Source organism: Aphelocoma coerulescens, chromosome 1A, assembly GCF_041296385.1.
Source record: "Aphelocoma coerulescens isolate FSJ_1873_10779 chromosome 1A, UR_Acoe_1.0, whole genome shotgun sequence".
NCBI lineage: Eukaryota > Metazoa > Chordata > Aves > Passeriformes > Corvidae > Aphelocoma > Aphelocoma coerulescens.
Genome location: NC_091014.1, coordinates 35,227,794 through 35,252,779, shown reverse-complemented (window position 1 = coordinate 35,252,779; position 24,986 = coordinate 35,227,794). Strand labels below are relative to the sequence as shown.

At 42.5% G+C, this 24,986-nt stretch overlaps 1 protein-coding gene across 1 annotated transcript in view; it reads right to left on the bottom strand.

Moving 5' to 3' along the window:
- HMGA2 (high mobility group AT-hook 2) overlaps nt 1-24,986 on the bottom strand; it is a 126,869-nt gene that overhangs the window by 19,353 nt on the left and 82,530 nt on the right. Inside the window, exon 4 of the mRNA XM_068998634.1 lies at nt 16,471-16,503. Coding sequence (XP_068854735.1) covers nt 16,471-16,503 — 33 coding nt within the window. The remainder of the gene's footprint in view (nt 1-16,470; nt 16,504-24,986) is intronic.

Here is a 24,986-nt window from a genome sequence, read left to right as displayed (position 1 = left end):
TATTGCATGACAAACACAGCACACTGAGCTGTTTCCACCCTGAACTGCTGTAACTGCCCTGACAGGTGCAGAGTGATGGGGAGCTGCTGTGTCTCCCAGAACAGAGCTGCAAGGCGGCTTTCTCCAAAGCTCCTGTGTGCACAGATGCTTAACAGGTCTTTTCTTGAGGGGCGTTACTGGTGAGGGGCATCACTGGCAAGGGGCTGGCAGATGTGGACACTAGCCTGGACCCTCATCTCTCACCAAGGTTGGCTTCCAGCAGGAGAGAAAGGACAAATATTTTGCAATGACTCACAGCAGATATCTGCCCTCAGAAGGGCAACTCTGCAAGGGATTGGTACCACAGTTTTTAGCCCTGTTTTAGCAGTGGTGAAGGTAACAAGAAAGAAACAGGAGGCAGGACAGCAGGTTTCAGTTAGAAGTGCCATCTGCAGCATGTTTATTTGGGCTGGCCAACACAGAATTTTAAAATATGACAACTGTGGTGGGATCTGGTTGCCTGAAGATAGCACCTGAGGCTGTTTTAGATGCCCTGGATATCTCATCTGGTAAGATAAGTCAGAAAGGTCTCCTTTATCATGCCCTCCTTCTCTGTGTGGATGCCTGTGATCCCCTGGAACACCCAATGGGCACAGAACAATTCTGTTGAGATGTGGACCCATGAACCCTCTCCAGAACTATGAAGTTGAATCTCTGCTTTGGAAGTCTTGCAGCTGTGGAAAAACAAACTGGTTTATACTGCAGGAATATGTGAAGTGTTAACCACTAGCACAGGCACCTCATAGGGGTGCATCAGGAAAAGTGTGGCCAGCAGGTTGAGGGAGATCCTCCCCCTCTACTCGGCCCTAGTGAGGCCACATCTGAGGTGCTGTGTCCAGTTCTGGGCTCCTCAGTAGAAGAAAGAGGAGTTACTGGAGAGGGTCCAGCGGAGGGCAACAAAGATGATTGAGGGGCTGGAGCATCTCTCTTTTGAGGAGAGGCTGAGGGAGCCGGGCCTGTTTAGTCTGGAGAAGACTGAGAGGGGATCCCATTAATGCACATAAGTATCTCAAAGGCGGGTGTCAATACAATGGTGCCAGACTCTTTTCAGTGCTGCCCAGCAACAGGATGAGGAGCAGTGGCCATAAACTAAACCACAGTAAGCTTCCCCTCAACCCGAGGAAGAACTACTTCACACGGAGGGTGGCAGAGCCCTGGAACAGACTGCCCATGGAGGTCATGGAGTCTCCGTCTCTGGAGACATTCCAAACCCACCTGGTTCCTGTGTCGCCTGCTCTAGGTGACCCTGTCTTGGCAGGGCAGTTGGACTGGATGATCTCCAGAGCTCCCTTCCAACCCAAATGATTCTGTGATTCTGTGATTCATTGCTAAACCTCAGAGGTGGTACCATCCAGGATTGAGCTGTGCCATAAATGATTGTATTTAAACTTCAGCATCTTTTCAGATCAAAGTCACCCCCTTACCCCAAGAGACTTCTTTCCCACTACATCCTGTGCTGGTGAAATGTAAGTCTACCTGCTGCCCAAGACCTCTGTTTGGTGACCCACACTTGTTTGGTGCAGGCTATTTTTTCTGGAATTACAAGCAGCCAGTAGCATCCTAGTAGCCTGAAGAATAGACATACTTAGTTTGGTCTTTGTATGTCCTCTGCATTTTTTTTTGGTGGACTCCCACAAACTGATAACAACAAAACCTGATGGTGAGACAATCGTTGGTGTCTGAGAAGAGCATTCACCCACCTGCAGAAGAGTAACTGTGGTATTTCTGTAAAAATGTTTATTCTGTTCTAATACCCTAGGCAAAACTTCAAGGTTAAATGTCTTTGCCCCATGAAACTCACTGGCAGGTCAACTGGCAATTCAGTTTTTTCACCTTCTGCTCATGAATTTCCGAACAGCAGACTTAAAAACTAAAACCCATTTTGTGAAATAAACTGCAGGATCACAGTAATGCTGCATATGGAGCCTCTGAATTTGTTAGAGCTTTTATTTTATAATGAAGTATTAGCTATTGCCACAGATTTTGCTGGCTGCTTTCTAAGCCCAAGAGGGTATGCTTGAATAGATATGTCAAAAAGAACTGCTGACAAGAGCAGCTTGCAAACTGTGGGCCATTGTCTGCTGTTAACATGTCTGAAATCCCCTGGCATGCAAGCTAATATTTTCAGAGGAGTCCCTGAAATATAGGGATAGGAATAGATGGCTTCTAGAGCGGATGCCAGGGCCCAGACTCTGCCCAGCTGAGACAGTGCCATCCCAACTGCTCCACAGCTGACACACCAAACTGCTTTAGAAATTCTTACAGCACTAACAGGCACTCAGAGTAGGTTTGCTCTGCGTGAAGCTTAGGGTGGGATCTGCTGCTTTGAGCTCTGCACTCTCTGCAAAGCACACTAGTGAGCTCAGTGACAGGTGTCACTCAGCAGTAAGGCAAAATTTAACTCCAGAAGATGGATTCAGAACTCAAATTGTTGCAGGTATACTTCACAAGTCACAGTGAAAGGATTTATTAGGGCAGAAGAGATCACCGTGACCATATACAGAAAAGGCCATACAACCCTTCTTACTGCTGGATTAAAAAATGATTTTAAGGAATTATTTCAGTACAGAAACTCTGTATCTAAACACATATAAGTCAGCCACACCACAAGCAAGCAATTTCTGTGCACTGCAGCTGTCAGCATGCTAGAAGGAGCACAAATCCTTTAGCTTGGTGCCTAAAAGGACAGTTAAAAACTGCCTACAGAGCAGTTCTGAGACCCCCTGCCTTCTCTCAGCACTGTTTCTGCAATCATAGACTAAGTCATGAAACAGCCCTGGGAGTAGTGAGCAGGGAGGTCCCCCCCAAGGAAATAAAACTTTCAGTACTTAAATGACATTAAATATAAACAAAGAGACAAATAGAGAGATGGCAGCTGATGGGGCAGTTTTGGGTGGAGATGTAGGGACTGGAAGTCAACATTCTCGCTTTAAATGTGTAAGTTCTTACTGACCTAGCCTCTAATACCCCACTTCACTATGTAAAGATGTTGGTCTTCAAAAGACCACAGATTTGGCCATAGCATGATGGCATAGATACCAGCAAGCAGCCTTGCTGAGCTGCTGCTTAACTTTCCCAATGCCCATGTGCTTGCTGGTGGGCATGTGCAGAGCTGCCTAATGCTCTTGGGAGCAGTCTAAGCGCTATAAAGTATCTTAAAGATTACTTCGACTTAGTGATGTCATCAAAGTTTTCACGCTCAGGAAGGCAATGTGTAACATACAGCAAAAATAAGACTTATCTTTGAGTGTGCATATATGCAATAGCACTGGATTGGAAATTCACAAGTGGACTTGCTTTGAAATCCCCATGCTCTCTGATTTGAAGCAGATATTTCAAGCTGGGTTTTCTACCTTCTAGGAAGAAGGCTCCTCGCTAAACTTCTGTCTATGGAAGATGCATCTTTCTTCTGTTAAAGTCACTCCACTTTTATATAAATAATCAATTATTCTGTGAAAGACAGAAAGGGAGCGGAGAAAATAAAGCAAAAAAACTATGCTCTCCTGCAGGTCACCAGCCTGTGGTTTTTTAGCTGCATAGTTAGTAAGCGAATTAAGTGTGTCCTCTCCTTTAACTGCTGGAATAGCACTGCTTCACCAGCAAAAAGGCTGCTCATGGGGATTATTGGATAATACACATCCCCAGCTGTTGGAGGAAGCGAACTAGCTGAGGCAGCCAGAGTGAAGTTGCTGGGGCTGTGCTGGGACTCAGCTGGTAGAGGTCCGCAAGACTTAACCATCCTTACATACACAGAAACCACTTCTACAGATCCCCTTCCTCTGCTGGAGAAAGTGTCTCGCCAGGCTTGGCCAAGTTTTGGTCCTTAAGCAACAGGTTCAGATAAATGGAGAGGACCAAGACATTGCCTAGGGGGATTCCCACAGGACAGGACAGGATATTCCTCTTTAAGTTAGAACAGCTTACTTAAAATATAGATTCAAGTCTATTCTTCCTGTTAGATTAAGGGGGAATCAAAAACTTTTCTCTATCTCTTAGCTTATCTCCCCTAGGACAACTGTTTGATATAATGGAGTGATAATGAGTCTCTCTGGTGACTTCGAGAGAAAGGGCTTATCTGACACAGGAGTTTTAAATCCAGGAGGGCTCACACTGAGAACTTCCAGAAACAGGAATTAGGCTGACTGACATTTAGTTAACCTAAAAAGTACCCGCCTTAGGTTCTGCCTCTCAATTTCAGATGGTCTTGAACGAACCTCAGCTCTAGGTACCCAAGTTTGCCATGGATTTTAAAGCAGGCCTGAAATTAACTCAATAATGAGGTTTCTGCAAGGCAGTAAGTTGCTCAGTGCCAAAGCCTGTGTGGCTGAAGCCTTTTGAAACTGAGACTCAGCTGCCTAAGTTACGTCAGGCCAGATTTCTTAAAACGCGTTTTGGCATCTGAGTACAGCAAGTGCCTTTTTGACCTCAGCAGGTCAAAACACTTTGAAAAAATCTGTTCCCCATGTGATTAAAAGGAGACTGAAAATCTTCAGCAAAATCTCAGTACTGGTCAGAAGAATTTTGCAGGAAACACCATTTAAAGTCTGCAAAGCACAGCCCTAAAGTGAAAATGGTGCTTGAAGCAATTGCGGGTGCTATGCAACACTGACAGAGATGTATTTTGTCTTGGAGAGCTTCAACCCTACAATATGTAAACATTTCTGGTGGGAAGGAAATAAAATATTAAGAAAAAGAAGGCAGTGGCGCTGCTAGAAACATATACAACTGAGCTGGACTAACCCCAACTTCGAGAAGCTGCTCTTACAAACCTCTTGTGGAGGCTGTAAACTGGAGGAGTAGTAAACTGCTCTGCATTCACAGCCAAAATCCAGACTGGAGCATAAGGCAAGCAGAGGTTCTAATAATAGTCTCTAATCACTAATATGTATGTCCATAATGAGACGAAAGAGCAAAAGAAGGTGGATGCCAACCTTAAAAATCCCTAGACTCGCCTCGTTCACTGAAATGCTGTGGGTGACTGTGTTAGCTTTGCTTTCTTCTGGCAATGGAGATGGAAAAGCCCAAAAGGATACTGAACCCCACACAGGTAAACCTGAGTGAGTCTGCCTTCCCCCTGAGCCCTTGAGGTACTTGAAACAGCACCAGTTTCTCTGCATATTTTATGCTGAATGGCAGAGGAAGGACTACAGCAACAGTCTCCCAGAATGGGGTAGGGAAACACTACAGAGGCTTTGAAATGGAGGTCAAACCCACATATTTACCTTTTGCTCCTCCTTCCCACCCCCAAATTTAGAACATGAAAAGGAATATAAAGTAAGACCTGTTAGATTTCTATTCTCCTTTTTTCCCTCCCCCTAAAAACGACCACTTGTTACAGACAGGAAGCAACTGCCAAAAGTTGTTCACCTTCAATCCTTTATCACTTAAAAAAGCATTGCAGCTCTGACCACGAAGCCACTAGCAAGAGTAGTTTGGGAAGAGCTATCTGTCTACAATGATAAATAATAAAATAAAACATCTTCCCCTTTGAATCCCAGCTGAGAGATTTTGCCAAGTGATCAAACTTGTCTGAACCTCAGAGCAGCAGCTTTGAAGTAATAAGAAAGAGATTGAAAACTTGCAGCCAAGAGCCGCACACACCTCATTAGGGTCCAGCCATGCGGGGAGGCCAAGCGGCAGCCGCTGGGCCCAGCCCCACGTACCCGCTGGAAAGGGGCTGTGGGAGGGGGAGATAAAAGCGCCTTTCACAGTGGAAGCGCACTGGTGACATTTTTACGAGCGCCAGCCCCGAGGCTGAGCGGCCCTTGCCACGCTGCCGGCCGCCGGTGCAGCCTCAGCAGGACAGGGCGCGTGGGCTCTGCCGCCGCCATCCTTCTTCCTCCGCACTCTGCCCTGGTTTTTCTCATCCCTTGTTTTTTTGTTTCTGAAGGAGTGAGTTTAATGTACAGGGCTCTACCTTGCCCTGGCCATTCTCAGAAAAGCCCTCCAAAATGAGAAACATATTTCTTAAAGATAGCGAGTCAGGCTTCCTGAGCTGGTTCAGCACAGTTCACATGAGACTTTCTAGTATAATTCAGAAAACGATTCTTTTCTTCTCAAAAAAAAAAACCAAACCAAAACAAAACAAAACCCAAACCAAAACAAAAACAATAAAGCTTAACAGACTTGTAAAATGCTTTTAAAAATGTCTGAAGATTTTGATCATGGATCTTGCCACACAGACACTGGCAAGGCTGCGTGCTTCCAGCAATGGAGAGTATTTAACTTTGAGAGCTGAAGTTCTGGGTTTAATTTTCAGTTTCAGACTAAACAGCAGGTCTGCAGTGAAAGGCAGGCGACAGCTCCTGAGCACAATGGGGCAATGGAAATACTTCTCTCGCAAACTTTACTGATAGTGTAACCATGGAGTACCTCTTTGTGCAAACGAAAAAGCAAAATCAGAGAGGTTTGTGTTGGTTTTAATAAACTCCCCCCATCCCTTCCCTCATTTACTGCAAAGATTTCAGCTGCTATTTTATTATGTAATGCTGCAGGCTAAAAATATATCCCTAATTTAAGCCACCTTGCCAATAAATCTACAAATACCAGGTAATCCAAAAAGGGTAGTTATGATTTAATGACATGCTCTTCTTGTCATCTTAATATGTTGAACTCCTAAAGGATTTAGAGTGATGCATTTAAAGGGGTTTTTTTCAACTTCTTGAATATGTCCACACAATCTGGTGGAAGGTGTTAAAAAGTTTGGTCCTCCTCAGTGTAGAGCAACAACCCAACTTTTCTAGATCCATCTGCACAGTGATCCACAGCACAAAGCTTTTTATTTCTCTAAGCAAGATAACCTGACTCAAAGTGAGTGAGGCTCTCCAATTTAATAGATAGTGATGATTTCCTTTTGATTATAGAATCTTTAATGGGAATTTCTTTCCCATTTGAACACATCTACACTCTATAATCAAATCCAGGAAGGCATCCTGGTGGAAACGTGTGTTCAAAACATGTTTTCTTTTAGAACTGAGACAGATTTACTGCAATTTATACCTCAATGTTAATCTATTCTCCTCTTTCTAAACATAAAAAAAATACTAATATAAATTACAGTTAATGCCTCACTATATAGCACAGTTCTCAGGAGACTATTGAAGCTATGTGTAAGCCCCCTAACTTACTGTAACATGTCTTTGCTGTTCTGATTTAATTTTCCAGAATTTGCCTCAAAATAAGCATGAGAAACAGGGAAGGGGAGAGGGTGGAAGCCATTCACTACCCTGAATCTGATATCTCCGGGGTCCTAGAGCTCACATGTTCCTTCCTTCCAGACTCAAGTCTGGTTTCAATGGAGCTCTCATTTTTCTTCCCACTAATCCTGCCGTGAGATCAACCATTGGTAACTCTGTGGGAAATTAAATACCAGGATGTGGGAAATCTGAGATCTGAATTCAAGCAGAATGCGGGTGATTAATTTTTTTATTTCTCTCATTCTCTTTTCCCATGGTTGTTGTGTGGCAAATAACTCTTCAAACCTGAGATCAGAGATCACCCCTGAATAATGTGACTACATTGGCAGAGCAGAGGCAAAGCAAGAACTACACCGGCAATATTATATCCCTCTCTAATATAAGCATTAGTCATTTCTAAAGAGAGATTTCAGCCAACGTTTTCTGAAAACATTCTGGAATTTCCAGAAATGCTTTACAGTGGGATCAACAGCACAACTTCATCATAGTGATGCTCACCATCTGCTGGAGCAGACTTCATAAAAAATGTAACATTTCTTGCATTGGGATCCCAATGAAAAAGGATTCATGAGACAGTTTGCTATGACAATGTGAGTACTACAATGCCCAGCAGTCAAGCAGTGGTTTTGAAGGGCTCTTCCTTCCTCAGTGTGAGAAAAGCACATTTTTTTATTTAGGTCCTGTAAGGATGAACTCAAGATGCTTATGAACACTAGGCTGTGCAAAGATTTATATCCTTCATGCACTGTTTGGCCAAGTGTTGATGTCTGAAAACCACCTACATACTTCTGTAGCCTTCAACATGAAGAAACCACCTACGTACTTCTGTAGCCTTCAACACGAAGTGCCTAGGACCATAATTCTCACTGCATGGTCTACTATGAGGTTGTGATACTCCTATACTTCTTACTGTCTACTGTCACAGCAGTCCCATGCCTACAATATCCAATGGGCCCCCAAACTGGGCACCCAAAATGGGCACCCTGCCTGTCACAGACGGTGTTTGTCATCAGGTTGCTTCACTCCATCTCAGCAGTGAGGAACAGTACAGTGAGAGCATCAAAGGAAGTGATATGGGATAGAAGCTCCTCCACGAAAAATGGTTTTAAATTGTCTATCACAATTGTTTCACACTGATTATGAATCCTTCACCTGAGTTTTCCTCTCTGAACTGCAAGGGAAGAGGCATGCTCGTAGGTTCAGCCTGTCCATCCTAACCTTAGTGTTTGGCACAGGTGTCACAATCTGAGGGACTGCCCAGGGAGGCCAGATGTCACCCTAGCGTAGCATGGCAGCACTGATTTCAAGGAACTAAATTCACAAAATACCACAAATGCCCCACAGAGTACTGACAGAGTACCCAAAAAATTCTCATTATTCTTCTATTCTAAAACTGTTATTTTGGATGACAAGTGGACCTTGTAAAATTCCCCAGATGTCAGGGAAAACCCAGAATAAAATAATACATTGTCTTCTTATTGCTTCCTTCCATAACATGTTTAAATATGTTAATAAGGGCCAAGTATACTGCTCCTTTCCCTAGCCAAACTTTATTAATGCTGGTATGTGAAGACTGTAACTATCTATCTGAGCAAATTATTTAATAGACAAAAACTGTATTTTCATTGATCTTAACTTTGATTTTATTTGTGTTTACCTTTTTGCACATCCATCGCAGCATACTTAATTTTTAGAATAAAATTTGCAACAGAATTTATGTGGTCCTGAATTGGAACTCCAAAGATAGAGCAATTTCCAAGAATGGTTACATAGGTTTGTTTCCCATGTTTTTCAGTGCAAAAAATGAGCAAGGATACAACCCTGCAATATCTGTTAATAACATTTAAGTCAGGAAATAGGACATCTTTCAGTGGCTTCAGCTTGATGTGGAGAAGCAACAGCGATGCTGACTGTTGAAAATGCAGAGCCCTTTATGAGAAGCTCAGGAACCAAGCTCTCAGCAAAAAGCACTTTCTTCATGTGCAGCCTTCTGACACTCCTCATCTTTGCTAATTAGCATTTTGATTATTTTTATAGCTTTAAGTCCACAGAGTGATCATGCTGGTAATTTCATCTTTCTGGGTATCACTCAGGAAGTATCTTCAAATAATCCCTGTTTTCAGGGAGTAGCCATGTGCTGCTGAAAATCTTGTATGTCTTGTATGAAGTAAGATACCCAAGTGTTAGCAGCACTGACTCTTGCTACTCTTGAAATCATCTCAGCCAAAATATGTAGCATGTGTATGCAAAAGCAGCACTGTTTAATTTACTCTTGACTGGCATTTTTTCAAACACTGCCCTTCCACGTTCCTCAATGGTGTTTCCCAAGTACACAGCACAACCCTTTCTCTTCTGGCTACCATTAGTGAGATTTCAGATCCTGTCAAATCAGAGCCAAGTTCTGAACTGGATGGAGTACCTCCCTAAACACCTTTTGTGGCCACAGCCACAGGGTCAAACACCAAGCCACCCTGCCCACAGATGTTGCCTGCCCATCTCGAGCTTCTTCCACAAGCAAGGAGTCAGGAGGGAAGAGGTAGGGAGAGGTTGAAGATGAGCTTTGCTGGCTTAGGGAAATGTTTCAGCTCACCCCTTCATCCTCTAGCCTTCTACCACCAACTGCAACTCCTACTCCCTGTGCCATGCATGGAGTGGCTCAACATCTGTAGACCCCGAAGTTTTACATCTCTGCTTTTAGGGTCAGCTCTTGCCCAGCACACTGGAAAAGAGCAGGGACCTGAAAGCTTGTCTGTGTTCAATGGGCAAATGTGTGACCAGTGCTGCATTCAAAAAGCTGCCTCCTGCCCTAGAGTTTCCCTCAGAGGAATTAAATATTGTGTATTTGAGCTGTTAAGAATCCATTATTGTTCTTGTTCAGAGATGAAGGCTCCTCCTATGTTGAACTAAGTCATGGCACTCCTGCTCTTTGATTGACTCATAAACTGGCTGACAAGGACATGACATCTTCAAGTAGCACACTGCAGCAGGCAAGACTGAATTCCCTAGGTAGTCCTTGACAAGCTATAGAGAAAAAAAATCTTGCTAAATCTGATTCCTTTTTTTTTGTCACATCAGATTATAAGTGTGTGCACTTTGGTAACTCCCTTATGCAAGAAGGGATCATCAGCACCTCAGTTTTAGTGGAAGGGGAATCAAGACACTGTGAGACTTACCTAAAACGGAACTTACACAGCACAGTGCTCAGAAATAATGGTTTCAAAGGAAGCTGTGCTCTCCTGGCACAGTGCTGACTGGGGCACCTCTGCTCCTTAGGCGGTGTATGGGGCACAGTGACAGGCACCCCAGCCTACCTTGTGGACCATGCCTTGTGGACCTGCCTTGTGGTGCATTAAGCAAGGGGATGCGTAACTCAGTCAGCAGTTACTGACAGAATCACGCATCTGAATTTAACAGATCTGTGGACTCAACCAAATCAAATCATGTTTCTCTTGCTTGATCACTCAGTGGCTCTTTGACCTTTGAATCCTGAGCTGCACTGTGTCTGAGGTTTAGGAAGCAGCACTAGGAACACTTCTTCCCTGGTAGCCTGGAGACCTTGCTGGGATAGGAAACGGGGCTGCTGCTCAGGTATTTCCAATATTTGACTCTTTAAAAGTGACTGAATACCTGAATATACTCCTGTCTTGAAAGGGTTTTTAAATCCCTTTTCTTCCCTTCCTACTGGTGATATAATATCTCAATTTAAAAAATTTATTTACAGCCAAACTTCTGGAAGCAGACATCTCAAAAATGTTCCTCTATCATACCTATGTAGTAAATGACGATCATAAATATTTAAAACCTTGGGTACCTCAGTCTTACACTGATTTGGCTATTTAGGTATAGCATCATTGAATTACACTATCCAGAGTCTATTCAGAAATTATATCATATAAATAAGAAAATATTTTCTGTCAGAAATACCTGACCTCTTCTTCTAGCCCTCATTCTTTAGCCAAGGTTAGTGCTTCATCTGTTCATTGAACTGGTAGTGGCTTCTAAATTTCTCCCAGATTCTTTTTCTTATTTTATTTCAAAAAGCTGCTCTTTCTTTTTTTTTTTTTTTTTTTTTTTTTAAATCATCAGACAAATTATTCAGTAACAATAAGACCATTATTAAAAAAAAAAAAAAAAGGAAGACTGAATATGTCTCCTTTCGGAAACCATACCAGTTGCCACCATTTTGCCTTGAGAAGAAAAAGAAGGTAAGGATGTAAAGCCCAGTGCCCTCCATGAAATTCCATCTACTGCGTCCATGAAGAAAGCAAGAGACTTTCCTGATTTCCCATAAGCCACAATATATGCTTGCTTAGCATGTGTTCACACGGTACCCAGAGCCTATGGTACGTACAAGATGGCCCCTAGTGTTGTGTTTGGGAAAACATACAACATCTGCTTAAAAAAAAAAAAAAGCTGTAATAAAAGAATGGTAACTAAGCCTTTACGAAGATGTTCTGGAGTGGTCTATGTAACACAAATGCATTTATCCTGTGCTAAAGTACAAAATTCCATGTATTATTGGAAAAGAAAGTTTTGCCTCTCCAGGATCTGACTTTTTGGGAGTTCCCCTGGGAACTTTCTGACTCTCCATATCAGTAACACAAAGCCCATGAGACACAACACAGCTTGCTGAATGCAGTGGAAAGAGCAATGACACCCCAGGGCACTAGGTCAACTTCCAGGGCAGAGATTGTTCAATATTTCTACAGTTGAATAAGACTGCAGGATTCCTGGGTTCGCAGGACACAGGGCGGCCTTGGACAATGGCATTCACTCTCTCAGATGTGTATGTGCACCTGCTTGGATTTGCCATCCTGTCTGTGACACTGGAAGCTTCTTTTCAACCAGAGAAAATGGATCTCTGAAGTATTCCTATCACATTTCTGCCTGTGATTTCCCAGAAGGGAAAAAGGATGAAATCACACATGGTGGCTAGCACATAGACAGAACGCCTGAAGCCTGTGGAAGTGCAGATGTGTTGCACGGCACAGAGAGATGATGAAGGTGCACCCTGGGCCTACTGGCCGGGGTGTGCCGGCATGTCGGCCCTGCCACAAAGCCCCATGGGCCCCAGGCTCAGCTCTGCTCACAGTCTGCAACTCTGTGGCTGCATGTGAATGTGTGAACCACAGGTGTAGCTCCTGGGCTGCAGAGCCTGTGTGATGCCTCTAGCGTTTACTGTGTCCTACACTGAGTAGACATATGCAATAGATGCAAATTGAGGTGTAAATATATACTATGACTAATTCACATGCATAACTTTATTGATACCAACACTGAGAAACAAGTTAAGAGGAAAAAAATATAGGAAATCCAGATCTTCTTTCCCATAGAAAATAACACTTTTCTTTTTAGCGTTTATTCTTGTTGGATTTGATTTTTTTGGACATTGTTTTAAAACTATCTACTACATTTAGTATTAGGTAGAGAAGTATGTGTCACATGTTCTTTTGGTGTATGTTTTCTGTACACTTTTTTGTGTACACTGTTCTGTGTACAGTTTACGTGTGCTCTTCTGACTGATACACTTTTATTCTGATCTATACACTGTCTTTCTGACTGGTATGCTCTCTTTCAGACTCAGATACAAAGGATTTTCAAGGATTTGAGATTTTAAGAGCGATAATAAGATTTTCAAAGGGCTGTTCTACGTTTATTATAGATCTTCTCTGCAGAAATGATAAAAATAAAACATGTCCTGTTTCCAGAAAATTTTGATCGCTTTCATTGTGTTTTTCTAAAAACATCTATTTCCTTCATATTACTTAAGAGTGTAACTCCCCCATATGGCTGAGTCAACAGCTGCTACAAATTGCTTAAAAATGAGGAAATGGAGAAATTTCTGTTTGGACTATGTATTTGCACACCTCAATAAAAATATTACTACGTCATGACCGTGAAATCTGGCTGTACACTCTTTGGAGACAGAGCAGATTTCAAAGAGTCTTGTTCTGAGGTTTAGACAAATATCTATGTGAAAGTGCTAAACTTACCAATGTCACAGAGTTATGCTGGCTCTTTTCTTCATTTCCCCAAGGAAGTGTGAGAATATGCGTCAGTGATCATCACAAAGATGTGAATAGACCACAGTATTCAAAGGTTTGTATTAATGATATGGGTGTGTAGATTTCCAGGGGGTTTTACTGTAGCTATTTACTGTCTGTGTGATGGCAAATCCTCAGAGCAATGTTTAAAGATATTGCAGAAGTTTACATAAACATCTGTATGGCCCCAAACTGGACAGCTGATATCCATAAAGAGATTTAGAGCATGGCAGAGCCATGTACAATGCTTAAAAGCTGGGAAATGGTAATAGGAACAGAGCTGTTATTTGCAAAATGAGAATTTTATCTGGTCCTACTGCTTCTGTATTTTTAAAAGTGACACAAACACAAGAGATGTACTTACTAGCAGCAATAACAAGAGTAACAGTGATATAAACTAATATTCATAGAAATCTTTGAGAATACACCTAAAATTCAGAGCACAGGAGAGCACTTGGGGACCAAACCTGAGCAAGAGTTTCTGCCACTTTTACCAAGGCAGGCTCACCAACACACAGCAGTTCTTGACTGTAACCTCTCACAGTCCCCACCAAAGAAGAAAGGATACATTTCTAACTTAATCCAGACTGCCACATGGTAAAGCCATCTGGGAGGATATTTTGAAGGAAACAGATGGAAAAGGAAGAGATTCCTCTGAATGTAGTATAAGATTTACATTATCCTCCATGAACTTCCATGTAGTCCCCATGTTTATATAATTTATCACTATTTCCTTAGACAGCTCAGATTAGAAAGCCTGCACGAGCTCATGTTCTTGTTAATTCTGAGTCTGAACCTCCCTACTTTAAAGGGAAATCAGGTACTATAAAAAGAAATCAGAGAAAGGCAACCAGACCTGACTGAAACCCAGCAGCATGAAGTTCTTGATCATCCCAAGAAGTACACTGTTTTACCTCTCCTTCCTGAAGCCTCAGGAAGATAGTGTCACGAGCATTTGTTCACAGTGATAAATTTTTGTTCTTTGCCATGCACCTATACCAGCAAAACTGCAATGGTGTGGTCATGTAAGTGTGAGAGCAGGGCTGTTGAAACCAGGAAGGGTTCAAGAGAAGTTCAGTGATTTCACTGAACATTCTTTCGTCTAAGGATTAAAAACAGAAATGTTGTCTCTGTAAAGACATGGCGTACAAATAATTTAAAGTGTTCTTTCACTACTCAGTTGTGGTAAATGGAGAGATCTAAACAGGCTTCTGTCTCCTTTCATGTATTCTTCTGTGCCTCCTCACGTTCTGCACAAACACTTCCATTATGGGAATGTCAAAGGGCTTTCTTTTCTCTCTCTCACTGTCTCTGACTACAGAGATGCTGCTGAGGCACCACTGCAGCAGTGGTGGCATCCAGCTGGTTGACACACACTACAGCACCCCTACCAGAATCACTGCTTCAGCAAATGGATAGGAAAATCCATGTGGGGAATGCTGGTGCTTCAGTTCACATGCCTACATCATTTTGCCATCAATTAAATCTGTCATTACTTTGTTCTGTTACAAAACAACAGAGTCCAGGTCCATTCCTTGTCCTCCTACACCACAGCCCAGCTTCAGTCCCAAGTATTCTTCCTCTCTTGCACCCAGGGTTGCACACGGTTATTGCGCAAACAAAACACTTGCAGCAGTCAGTGCTCGGGGAGCTTGGAGACCTGGCAGCACCACCAGGCCCTTCTTCCTGCTGACCTCAGTAGGATTGAGCTTTGATACTTACCAGAGGAAAAGACAACACTAACAGCCTCCCGGGAGCCTCTGCCTCCTGGATTTAGCCTCCTCTGTGCAGCAGGGTTTAGCCTCCCTGTCTCCCAGGTGCCACAGAGGAGATAGCTGGCTTTGTGCCCACTGGCAGATTTACTACCATGTTGTAGTAGGAATAGCCTGATTGTAGCAGTAACATTTGAAGGATATAAGCAAGACAGGGAGAGGAAATATCTTCTATTAGAACAGCTTGGTATGTTTTGAATTGTGTAGTGTAGTCAGATTATACAAAGTGAGTCACTGGGGACTTAGGCTGTGTTTTTTGCATAAACTGGCCTAACAAAAGACATTACCTCTCCTTGCAAAATTTAACCTTACTTGAAAGTACTACTACATTCATCCTGTGTGTTATCTCCACCATTCAGAGACATCAATATTATTATCTGTGCCATGGATTCATCAATGCTGCAACTGTATTGATTTCTTTTGTAGAAATCTGATTCCTGCACATGCTTTGGAGAGTCACATCATTTTACCCCTTCAACTCATGGCTAGGATGTTTTCTGTTTCTTATGCAACAGCTCCTAATTCAGATTGCAGTTGATATTATGACAATATACACTTTATAATAATGTATTAGAACCATAAGGTGGAAAAAGGAAAGTATTATTCCTTTCTGAAAGCAGACCTCTTTCCAGAAGAGCAATGGACCCTTTATGCTCTTGACTCAGAAATCATTTATGTACAGGGAGGTACAACAGCACAGCCAATGGACTCCGCTGGGCAGTGATGGACTTGCTCCCATTCCCACAGGTTTTTCTCTGTTGGTGCACATATAGCAAAGTATCAGAGTTAGGTTCTTGGAGTTTTTAACACAGGGCAGGCTGGGAGAAGTAAATCAAGTGGATTGTACCTGCAGTGATTGACTGGTTTCATGACACCTTGTGGCTTGTATTTTGTTCAAAGTGTTAAAAAAGAATAATACTATCCAACACAAAAAGTTCAAATGTGTTAGTCTTTATGACGGATCCAGTCTAGTTACCAAGTTCAGCCTACTATATTTTGTGGATTTAGAGAATGCTTTAGAAAAGACGAGAAATGGGTTTTATGCATATGCCCCTCCTTGCTGTAATGCAGTTCCCACCCATCCACATTCAGGTCACACAGAGATATTACATGCTGGACTCACACCACGGAGGTGTGCATGTGTGTCTGCATTATCACTGCAAGGTGACCAATGCAGAAAGAGGACAATTCTGAGCAGGCACTGTCCACTGCTTCCTTCTCTCTTTCCCAAGGCCCAACGCATGAATTGTTCAGGTGGCTGTGCCCAATAAGCCAAGTGCCCAGCAAGCCAATAGCTGTTCCCCAGCTCATACGATTGATGTATTTCCCTTCTTTCTTTACAGTAAATGAGGCCAGTTGAAATGCTGAAAAATTATTTCACTTAAAGTAGTCTAAAGAATTTAAATTAGTTTCTCTTACCTGAGCAGGCTTCTTTTGAACCACTTGTTGAGGCTGAAAAGTAAAACAAAGGCACAGTGAGAAACAAAATTAACTGAGCACTTAACTGTGATTTTACGAGTGCTAGGAAAAATATTTTCAGCAATAGAAATAAAACACAGGAAAAGCTCACATTCAGAAATGGAGACATGAACATACCCAGCTCTCACATCCAGCCTCTCTTATGCCTATGTACAACTTTGCTCTGAAATACTTCACATTACTGTGGATGAAGAGGAGTATGTTAAGTTTGCACAATTAAAACCAAGGCGAAATCTAGTTTAGCATTTTATATCTTTCAGCTCTTCTATGGTACTGCTGCCTTAACTTATCAGACCATGGGACTGGCCTGATTTTATAACTAGATTTTGTTGTCTCCACTGCTGCTGCTCTCTTGTGACACTCTGAGCTGTGAGTGGAGTGTCCTGCTATGGGGAAGCCCTCCCTCCTCATCTAGAGCAGGGTCAAAGCTCAGGCAGAGAGGCGAAGGACACATAACCCCATTACTGTGCCACAGCTTCCCACTTGACCAAAGCCACCCTTGCCAAAATCAGGGCACTGGGATGGACAGTGGTTCCAGCCCTTGGAAGCCCTGGTTTGAGACCTTCAGCTGCATGACACTGTGTTGACCCTTGTGAACCTATTGGTGTGATTATGGGGATGCCCATCATCGGCTGGGTGGGGGTGTCCACCTGCCTATGCAGGACCTGGTGGCACAGTTGTGGATTCTCAGCAAGTCTCCCTTCTGGCTGCTCACACCCAGGACTGGGAAACACAGTCCTCACATGAGTCAGGAGACCCACCAAGGCCATCCCCACCTGGGAGAAGAGGAGTACCAATTAAGGAACAAATACAGACATATTTAAAATACACCACCACTGCCCAGATGATGTGATGACCCTTCTGGGTGCTAGGAGCAGCACAGAACAATAAGACCACAGATGAAGGATGAAATCCTGACACAGAGAAGACAAAAAGGCTTTTCTTACTTTAGTGGGACAAAGTTGCTGCCTGCCCCCTCCCCCACATTTTCTGTTTTCAAAGTATATGAATTGCACCCAATGACTTTCTTCCTGCCCTTCCTTCCTGCTTTTTCCTAATCCCAGCCATGATTTTAGTGCCTTGCTTGGGCAGAAGCCAACATGCCAGCCCTCTGCATGGCCAAAAACTTAATTTTCATGACAGTCCAGTAGGAAATAACTGGAATATTTCTGAATAAGCAGTTCAGTGTAACTGGCCTTTCAGAGCAATATTTCAGTGGGAAGGATCAATGAAAATGTAAATTAAATGTAACTGATTCAATTCAGACTGCCCACCACAAGCGTCCCATTTTAACAAGAGATGCTTTGTTTATTTTCAGTCTTTTTCTAACTCAGCGGAATCCTACTGCTCTTATATTTTTGTATGTAACAGGCTCCAAGTTCTGCTCTCAAATAAATATGAGAGAAAAAACTATGTGATGACTGGGTCTGTCTTTAAACTTCAGGGTGGACCCTTTCCTTTTCCATTAAATTCCATTGCAATGGAGAAGCTATTATTAAGGCACACATTTTATTGATGCCTTCTCCAGGTGGACTGCAGGCCCTGAACTCATTAATGGACATTTTCTGCCCTTGGACAAAGGAATGATTTCTTTCAAAGGAATCTCTCATAATTACAGAACTCATTGAGCTCTTCTGTAAACTGCCAATAGTGTTTTTTCACTTTATTTTCTTTTTTTTGCCTGTTGATTACACCTGTACATGTGTTTACTCCCAAACCACATGAAATCCACAGACGTTTTTAAAGGCTGGCTGTTTTCTCGAGCTCAGAAATCCTCATATATTTTTGGCTGTGCACTCTATGTTCATGTGACTCTCACTCACTATAGCTCAATGAAATCTTCTGAAAGAGCTGCCAACTCACCAAATTTCCCGTGAATTAGGTCCTGACACTTCAATGAGAGGAAAGACAATGTCTGAAACAAGGCCAGCTCTGGCTTTCTGCCTAGTATGTGTCACAGTAGTTCTACCAGCTGCCCTTCTACATAGCAGTTCATACTTTTCAGACCACCAAAAAGCCCCTTGAATACTTTCAGTGATAGCTGGGGCTTGAGCTGCCAGCATGTTTTCCCAGCCTCTGGCACCCAGTGGCTCTGGACTGGACCTAGAAAGATTTTTTTGTGTGTGTTTGTTTTGTTTTGTTATTTTTATGAATGGCTTCCACGGGGGACTCTGACTCCAGCACAACCCTATCCAACCATTCATAAAAAGCAGAGGGAAAATATTGTACTTTGCCCAGTTGGAAATTGTCTCTGATACTGACCAAGGCTTTCAAGAATTTTAGTCATTCAAGACCTTTGCTATCGTAGTGCTTCATGTCGAGAGCTCCTTGGCAGCGCTTGCTGGGTTTCCACTGGACCTGGGATCTGGAGTTCAGCATATGTTATGCTTTCTCCCTTAAATGGAAGAAGATCAGCTATGCAAGCCCAGAAGCAGGGCTCAGTTCCTCAGCCAGTATTAGTGGCACACACCACTGACACGCTGGGAGCCGCGCCCACTCACGTCACATCGAGGGCTCTGGCTTGTGGCAGCTGAATCACTTGAATCACTGCAAGTGCCAATTTTCAAAGGCATTGCTTTTCCTGCTTCAGCCTGGCTGAGTGGGAAAGGTGGCTGGACATATAAATCCAGTAAGGTCCAGTCCTGTGAGGACTGTAGTGTCTGCTCACTTAGCTCACCCTGACCAGAAGAACTGAGGTGTTCAGGAATAACAATAAATTTCCCAAGCATCCCTTTAATTTCTTTAACTGTTGTGGATGTGATGCCTTTGGAACCATTTTGACACACTATAGATACTAAGGCTTCAACTTTGTGTTCACTGAGCTAAGAGATCTTTTTGGGGCTTTGAAAGTGACGCCTCTGATTCACAAGTGTTGCATCTCCATGTTCAATTCACTGGAAAGAAAGAGAATCTGCCTTGGTTACGGAAAAGACTGGAACTATAAAATAGCCATGGAGAAGAGACTTTAAATAGGTGCTCTGGAGCAAAATAAAGTTGTAAGCAAGAAATAAGAACTCTGAACTATTACGTATTGTCCCTGCCAGGAGCCTGCAGAGTTAAGATGGCAGAACTTCTACTCTGTCAGAGGCTCTCTCACTTATGCCAGTGATCTTAAGAGGAGCTTTGTGCAACACAGCCCTTTCACATTTCATTTTTATCCTAAGTTTGAAAAACAGCTATTGATGTTCCATACACTCAAAAGCAAACTTCAGGTTTTTTACATCATATGCAAGTACAAGTCAACACTAGGTATCTTTTTAAAATATATATATGAGACAGAAAGAACAAGTGACAGTGTTGGAAAAATCCTATGACCAGGTCATTTAAATGTCTATCAAACAAGAACAAATCCAAAATGCAGCAGTATTTCTTCTGCCATGCTTAAAATATTAAGTATGTGAGCTAAGGTAAAAGATAATAATTTAAAACTTGAGGATAATATTCCTAACTTTGAAGAGGAAAAACCCCACAAAATGCCTGAAAAGTTGAGTACACAAAGTTTTGATGGTTTTATCTTTGCTCTAAGCTCTGAATGTTCAAAGCCCAACTGTTTATCTTCTACATTTCTTCCACTCCTCCTCTGTCACACATCCCTCATTTTGTTTTTTTATTTTCAAATTCTGTTACTTTACTTTATGTCAATATATTACATGTATCCTTACAGCTTATACTGGTAAAACAATTTCTTTGCTTTTTAGGTGAGAACAAAAGAGCAGCCTCATGTGATGAGTTCATATTCATCTTGTACCAGCAGCCTAAAGTTGTACCAAATTCAATTTGTCACACTTCTCATTCCCAGGAGTCCTTCTTGCCCTGTGACTTTTCGTAGTGTTATAAAGCTAAGGAAGGAATATGGAAGGATAAGGGCAAGTCTATGTCAACTAGTATGAGCAATGCTGGAACACATTTTTAATGATCAGAAATAAAAGCATTGGTTTGAATGCAAATCATCCCCTGACCGCTAATCCTGAAGCTCCAAGGGCAAGCTGCACACGCACAGTGCTCTTAGATCTTGTGTTCATGTCTTCCTCTTCAAACTGAGTATTATGAAGATGTCTGACTGATGCGTCTTGGCAACAGTGACTCTTTGTTTTTTTCCAACAGCTTGACACAGATAAGAGATTTGCATGGAGGTAGCTCTGCTGGTGAGACTAAATGACCATGATGGAAACTAATACCCAGTTAGGATGACATTTATAGTGCTGACAGCTCAGTGTTGTGCAGAGATCATTAAAATAATTTCATAGGTCATCCAAACACTTGTAGCTCTAAATTAAAAGATGAGTAAAACCATATTTAGTCTTTTTGTCTACATAGCCTTGAAAAATCAGGAAGTTCATATTATACCAGTCGAAACCAATATAATCCAAAATAAATCATGTCTTACAAGCAGTTCCATATGACAGCAGAGTAACTACCATTCTGCCCTACAGCTTTAATTGGTTTGAGTCCAGCCTTTCTCTCCCGGTTCCAGCACAGAATTATACAGTGCTGGGACCAGCAGCCCACACAGCCTGCCAGGAAACCCTCACCTTCCAGCAAAAACCACTTGCAGCTTCCTGATCATCAGCAGAAATCTTCCTGAAATTGCATGGGACAATGTGCCTGCCATTCACTCCTCAGGTCCAGGTATGCTCATGGTTTGCTTTAGTAATAGTCTCCCTGTCGAGGCCGTAGCAGAACTGCTTTTTTATCCCATCAGTAGTGAGGGGGCTTGTGTTTGGGAAGCACAGGTCATGATTTCTCCTGCCTCCATCACATGTTTGCAGTCAACTGGCAACCGTGGTGTCTGTGTATGCACACTGCTGTGGGTCATTAGAATCTAACAGCAAAACCATCTGGCCCTTAGAGTTCAAAGGAGATTTCACAGTTCTCTGTGCAGTCTCATAAAATAGGCTAATAGTAATCTGTGGAGAATTCTGGCAAAATCTGTGAAACTATTCTTTATTTTCTATCCTACTTGGCACTCCTCTGAGTTTTTAATACAAAGTCAGATCATTGCAAAAATATTTATTAGCTTTTAAACTGACTTTCCCTGACTGATGCTGGAAAAGTCTGCAACATGTCAGAAGCTACACCAATTAGTAGATAAAAAAGAGTATTTCTATTCCACTTGCTGGGGAGAGCAGAGAGCATCAACGTTTTCCAAGTACACAAAGTGACTTTTAATGGTTATTTGACTGGCACAAAAATTTTATATTCAATTTGGCAAATTCAAAGCACACTGCTTCAAATTACTCTTTTGGTAGTCTTAAAACTCAGGCAGTGGCACATATATCCAGTTAGGTATGTATATATCCAATGGAAGTAAAGAAACTGACTTCATCAGGGTTAGGATTTCATATATTTTGTTTACAGAAAGCTATCCTCACTACAAAATATCTGTAAACTGCTTCACTTGGAATGGTTTTATGTTTTGAAGGGAATAAAACAGTGAAAGAAATGTATTTAAAAATCAAATTCTGTTTTCTTTTATGCTCACATAATCCATTATTTCTCTGTTGCTTTGACCCAACCTTGCTCCCACAATTACAGATCTTGACAAGTACAAATTTAATGGTTAGAATAGGAAGGGAAAACCCATAATTTTTATTCATCTGCTAGCTGAACTGTTAGTTCAAGCATAACAATATTCCAGTGAGTTTATCAAGGATATAATCAAAATTCAAAGCACAGTAGCAGTTAGTTCAGTGTTCTGGATAGATGTGTAGTAGGTTATTAATTTTTATAATGTTTCAGACAGTATTGGTTACAGTTCCATAAAATATTTAGGGCAGTGCAGCTTATGAAATACCCATTTAATGGGCCTTGTATCTGTGTTTCAGTACAATAAGCAAAGTTTAAATTGGTGTTCTCATCTAAAATCAATACAGCTTGTCAGCAGAAGGATCTGCTGTTACTGACTGCTCTTCTTCAGAGCCACTGCTGCTCTGTGGGGTTTCCCTGTTACTTCATTATCATCCGTCACGCACTTGATAAGCTTTCCTCATGCATTTTGCTTAAGTTTAGTTTGGCACCCTGTGCATTTTTCTGCTAAACTATTAAGAAGTATTTTCTGTCTTTCAGAATAATTCTAGCACACAGTTCACCATTGAGGTTTCCTTGATATACACCTAAGGAAACGTAAGCTGGCTCTTTTGTCTGGCAAACGTCATATGTGTCTGTCTATTTATAACTCCCTACACAGACAGGCTATTGAGAAAGCCAGAGGGAAGGTTTCAGTCATTCTTAGCTATAGGGTAAAGAAAAAACCTTACATTTTAGTAGACAGAAATAAATTATAAGTTATTTGCAAAGAAACCAAGCCCTCATTATTCAGGGATAAACTGATCAGAAATTATTTAGCTTTATACCTTGCATACCTGTCCAGACAAATAACTATTGTGCAACTGTTTATCTCCAGACTATCTTGTCTGTTTGGATACAGCAACTCCTGTGTTCACCATACATTTCCCTTGGCCCGTGTGGAAATGATTTTTGGTCATTGCTAAACAGGCTAGATTTGAATTGATGACCTAGAGGTGGAAAGCACTGTATCACATTACAGTCTGGTTCCAACTTTGGTTTTAGAGTCTTCTCTCTCTTCTTGCTCAGGCACCTCCCACCATACGGACTGAAAATCCAGGGCAGTTTCTGCTGCAGAGGTCATTTCCAGCAGAACCAGTGCATGGAGCTGATCAGAGCTGCAGGACTGTCAGCAGTGGACTCATCTCTGGACCCGACTGCCAGGAGCTCCCAAATCCTCTCAACCTTTGCACTGATTTCCAGTGAAGTAACAGAGTAAATAGCATAGGGAAGTCCCATACAAGCCAATCTGCTGCAAAATCCACTGCTGTTTGGAAGCTGAACTCTGAACTTCAGTGGTTTTGCTCAAAATGTAACTATAGTCAGATAACACTTCTCTTTATGGCCTCTGATGTTCACTCTTCTCAATTTTAAGGTCACAAAGACATCAACTCAGTGAAGTGTCCTTGTGTCATTTAGAAACCTGAAATACGTGCAGCCCATTTTCCACAATAGAGGCTTAGATACAAACAATCAAATTAATTTTCAGGCCTATGAAAGCTTCTGCCAACAAGAGGTCCAAGCCTAGAAGCAGGAATGGAAAAAGAACTGAAGTGGCAGTGATGGAAAACAAAGGGTAAACTGCTCTACTGGGCAGCCCTGGGATTACAGCAGTGTCCCAGCAGTATCAGGTGGTAACTCTGTCCCCAGCTATACACCTCCACCAAGGTGATGGTGCAAATGGCTATGCCACAGCCCCAACCTATCCTTCTTAAGAAAGAGGATAGTGATGAAAATACAGAAAGCACTCCCCTTGGCCCTTCACCACTCTGGAAAGGCAGCCATTCAAGCATTGAAGGTAATGAGCTCGAGCCAAGCAGTCTGTGACCTCCTTTGGATATTTCCCAGTGGCAGCCTGTGGTATGTCTCTTCAGTTTAGCTGCATACTACAAGAGCTGCTGCCTCCAGTGATTTGCACTTCTTGCTTTAGTGAGACACAGCCAGAGGAGGACAGCATCAGAGTGGGCACTATGGGAAGGCAGGTGCAGGAGACTGTGATCTGCCTAGAAAACCTTCAGACTTCACCAATAGGAGAAAACAATCCAGTCCAGGACCTCTGCCTGGCTTGTAGCTATACCACCTTTCCTCCAGACTGCCTAGAAGGAAGAGCCCTGTGTAGTGCTACTTCCTTAACAATATCTGTTACGTGGCAGAAGATGGTGAAGGAAAGAAAGCTCCCAGCTGCACAGCACAGACAACTGTAGGGCAGTGCTTGAGGCTGTCTGTGTTCAGGCACTGTTCAGCTCACTGAGCACAGACACAGCACTAGGTACTGGTAGCAAGAGCTATCTGCCCCTTCATCTGCACAAACTGGGGTAAGGATACAAGGGATCTTAGGCAGCCATTTCTGCACATCCATTTCTGCACAGCCATTTCTACTTCTTCAGGGATACAGAGCATCTTGTACAGAACTTACGTGGTCAGCCCCAGGCACAGCCCTCAGCTCCCACAGGAGCTTCCCCTTCCCATCCAACCCATTGTCTCCCTGACCTCCCATTGCCCTGCGACGGCTGGGCAGGGTTTTCCTCCAAAGAAAAAGCACACAGGGCAAGGAAGGCAAATCGACTGTGCCTGGCTGATTTTCCGCAGCTGAGGATCTGGCCTGAGGCATTTCTCTTGAACTTCTTTGTCTGAGCAGATCCATTGGTAGCCACATGGTTGGCTGGGGATGTTTTTGTATGTCTGGAATATACAGATGTCTGATAGCTGTCTGTCTATCGAATAGATTTGATAATTATTACTGCCTCCAGGACACTGATGCTGCTGAGAGTGTCTGTCAGAGTCCAAGCAGAGACTGCTGACATTTTGGCATAGTTTCATAAAGAAGTCAGTGTCCAAAATAGAAATACATTTCCCATGTACTTGAAATATACCAGGGGCTTGGTGGCGAG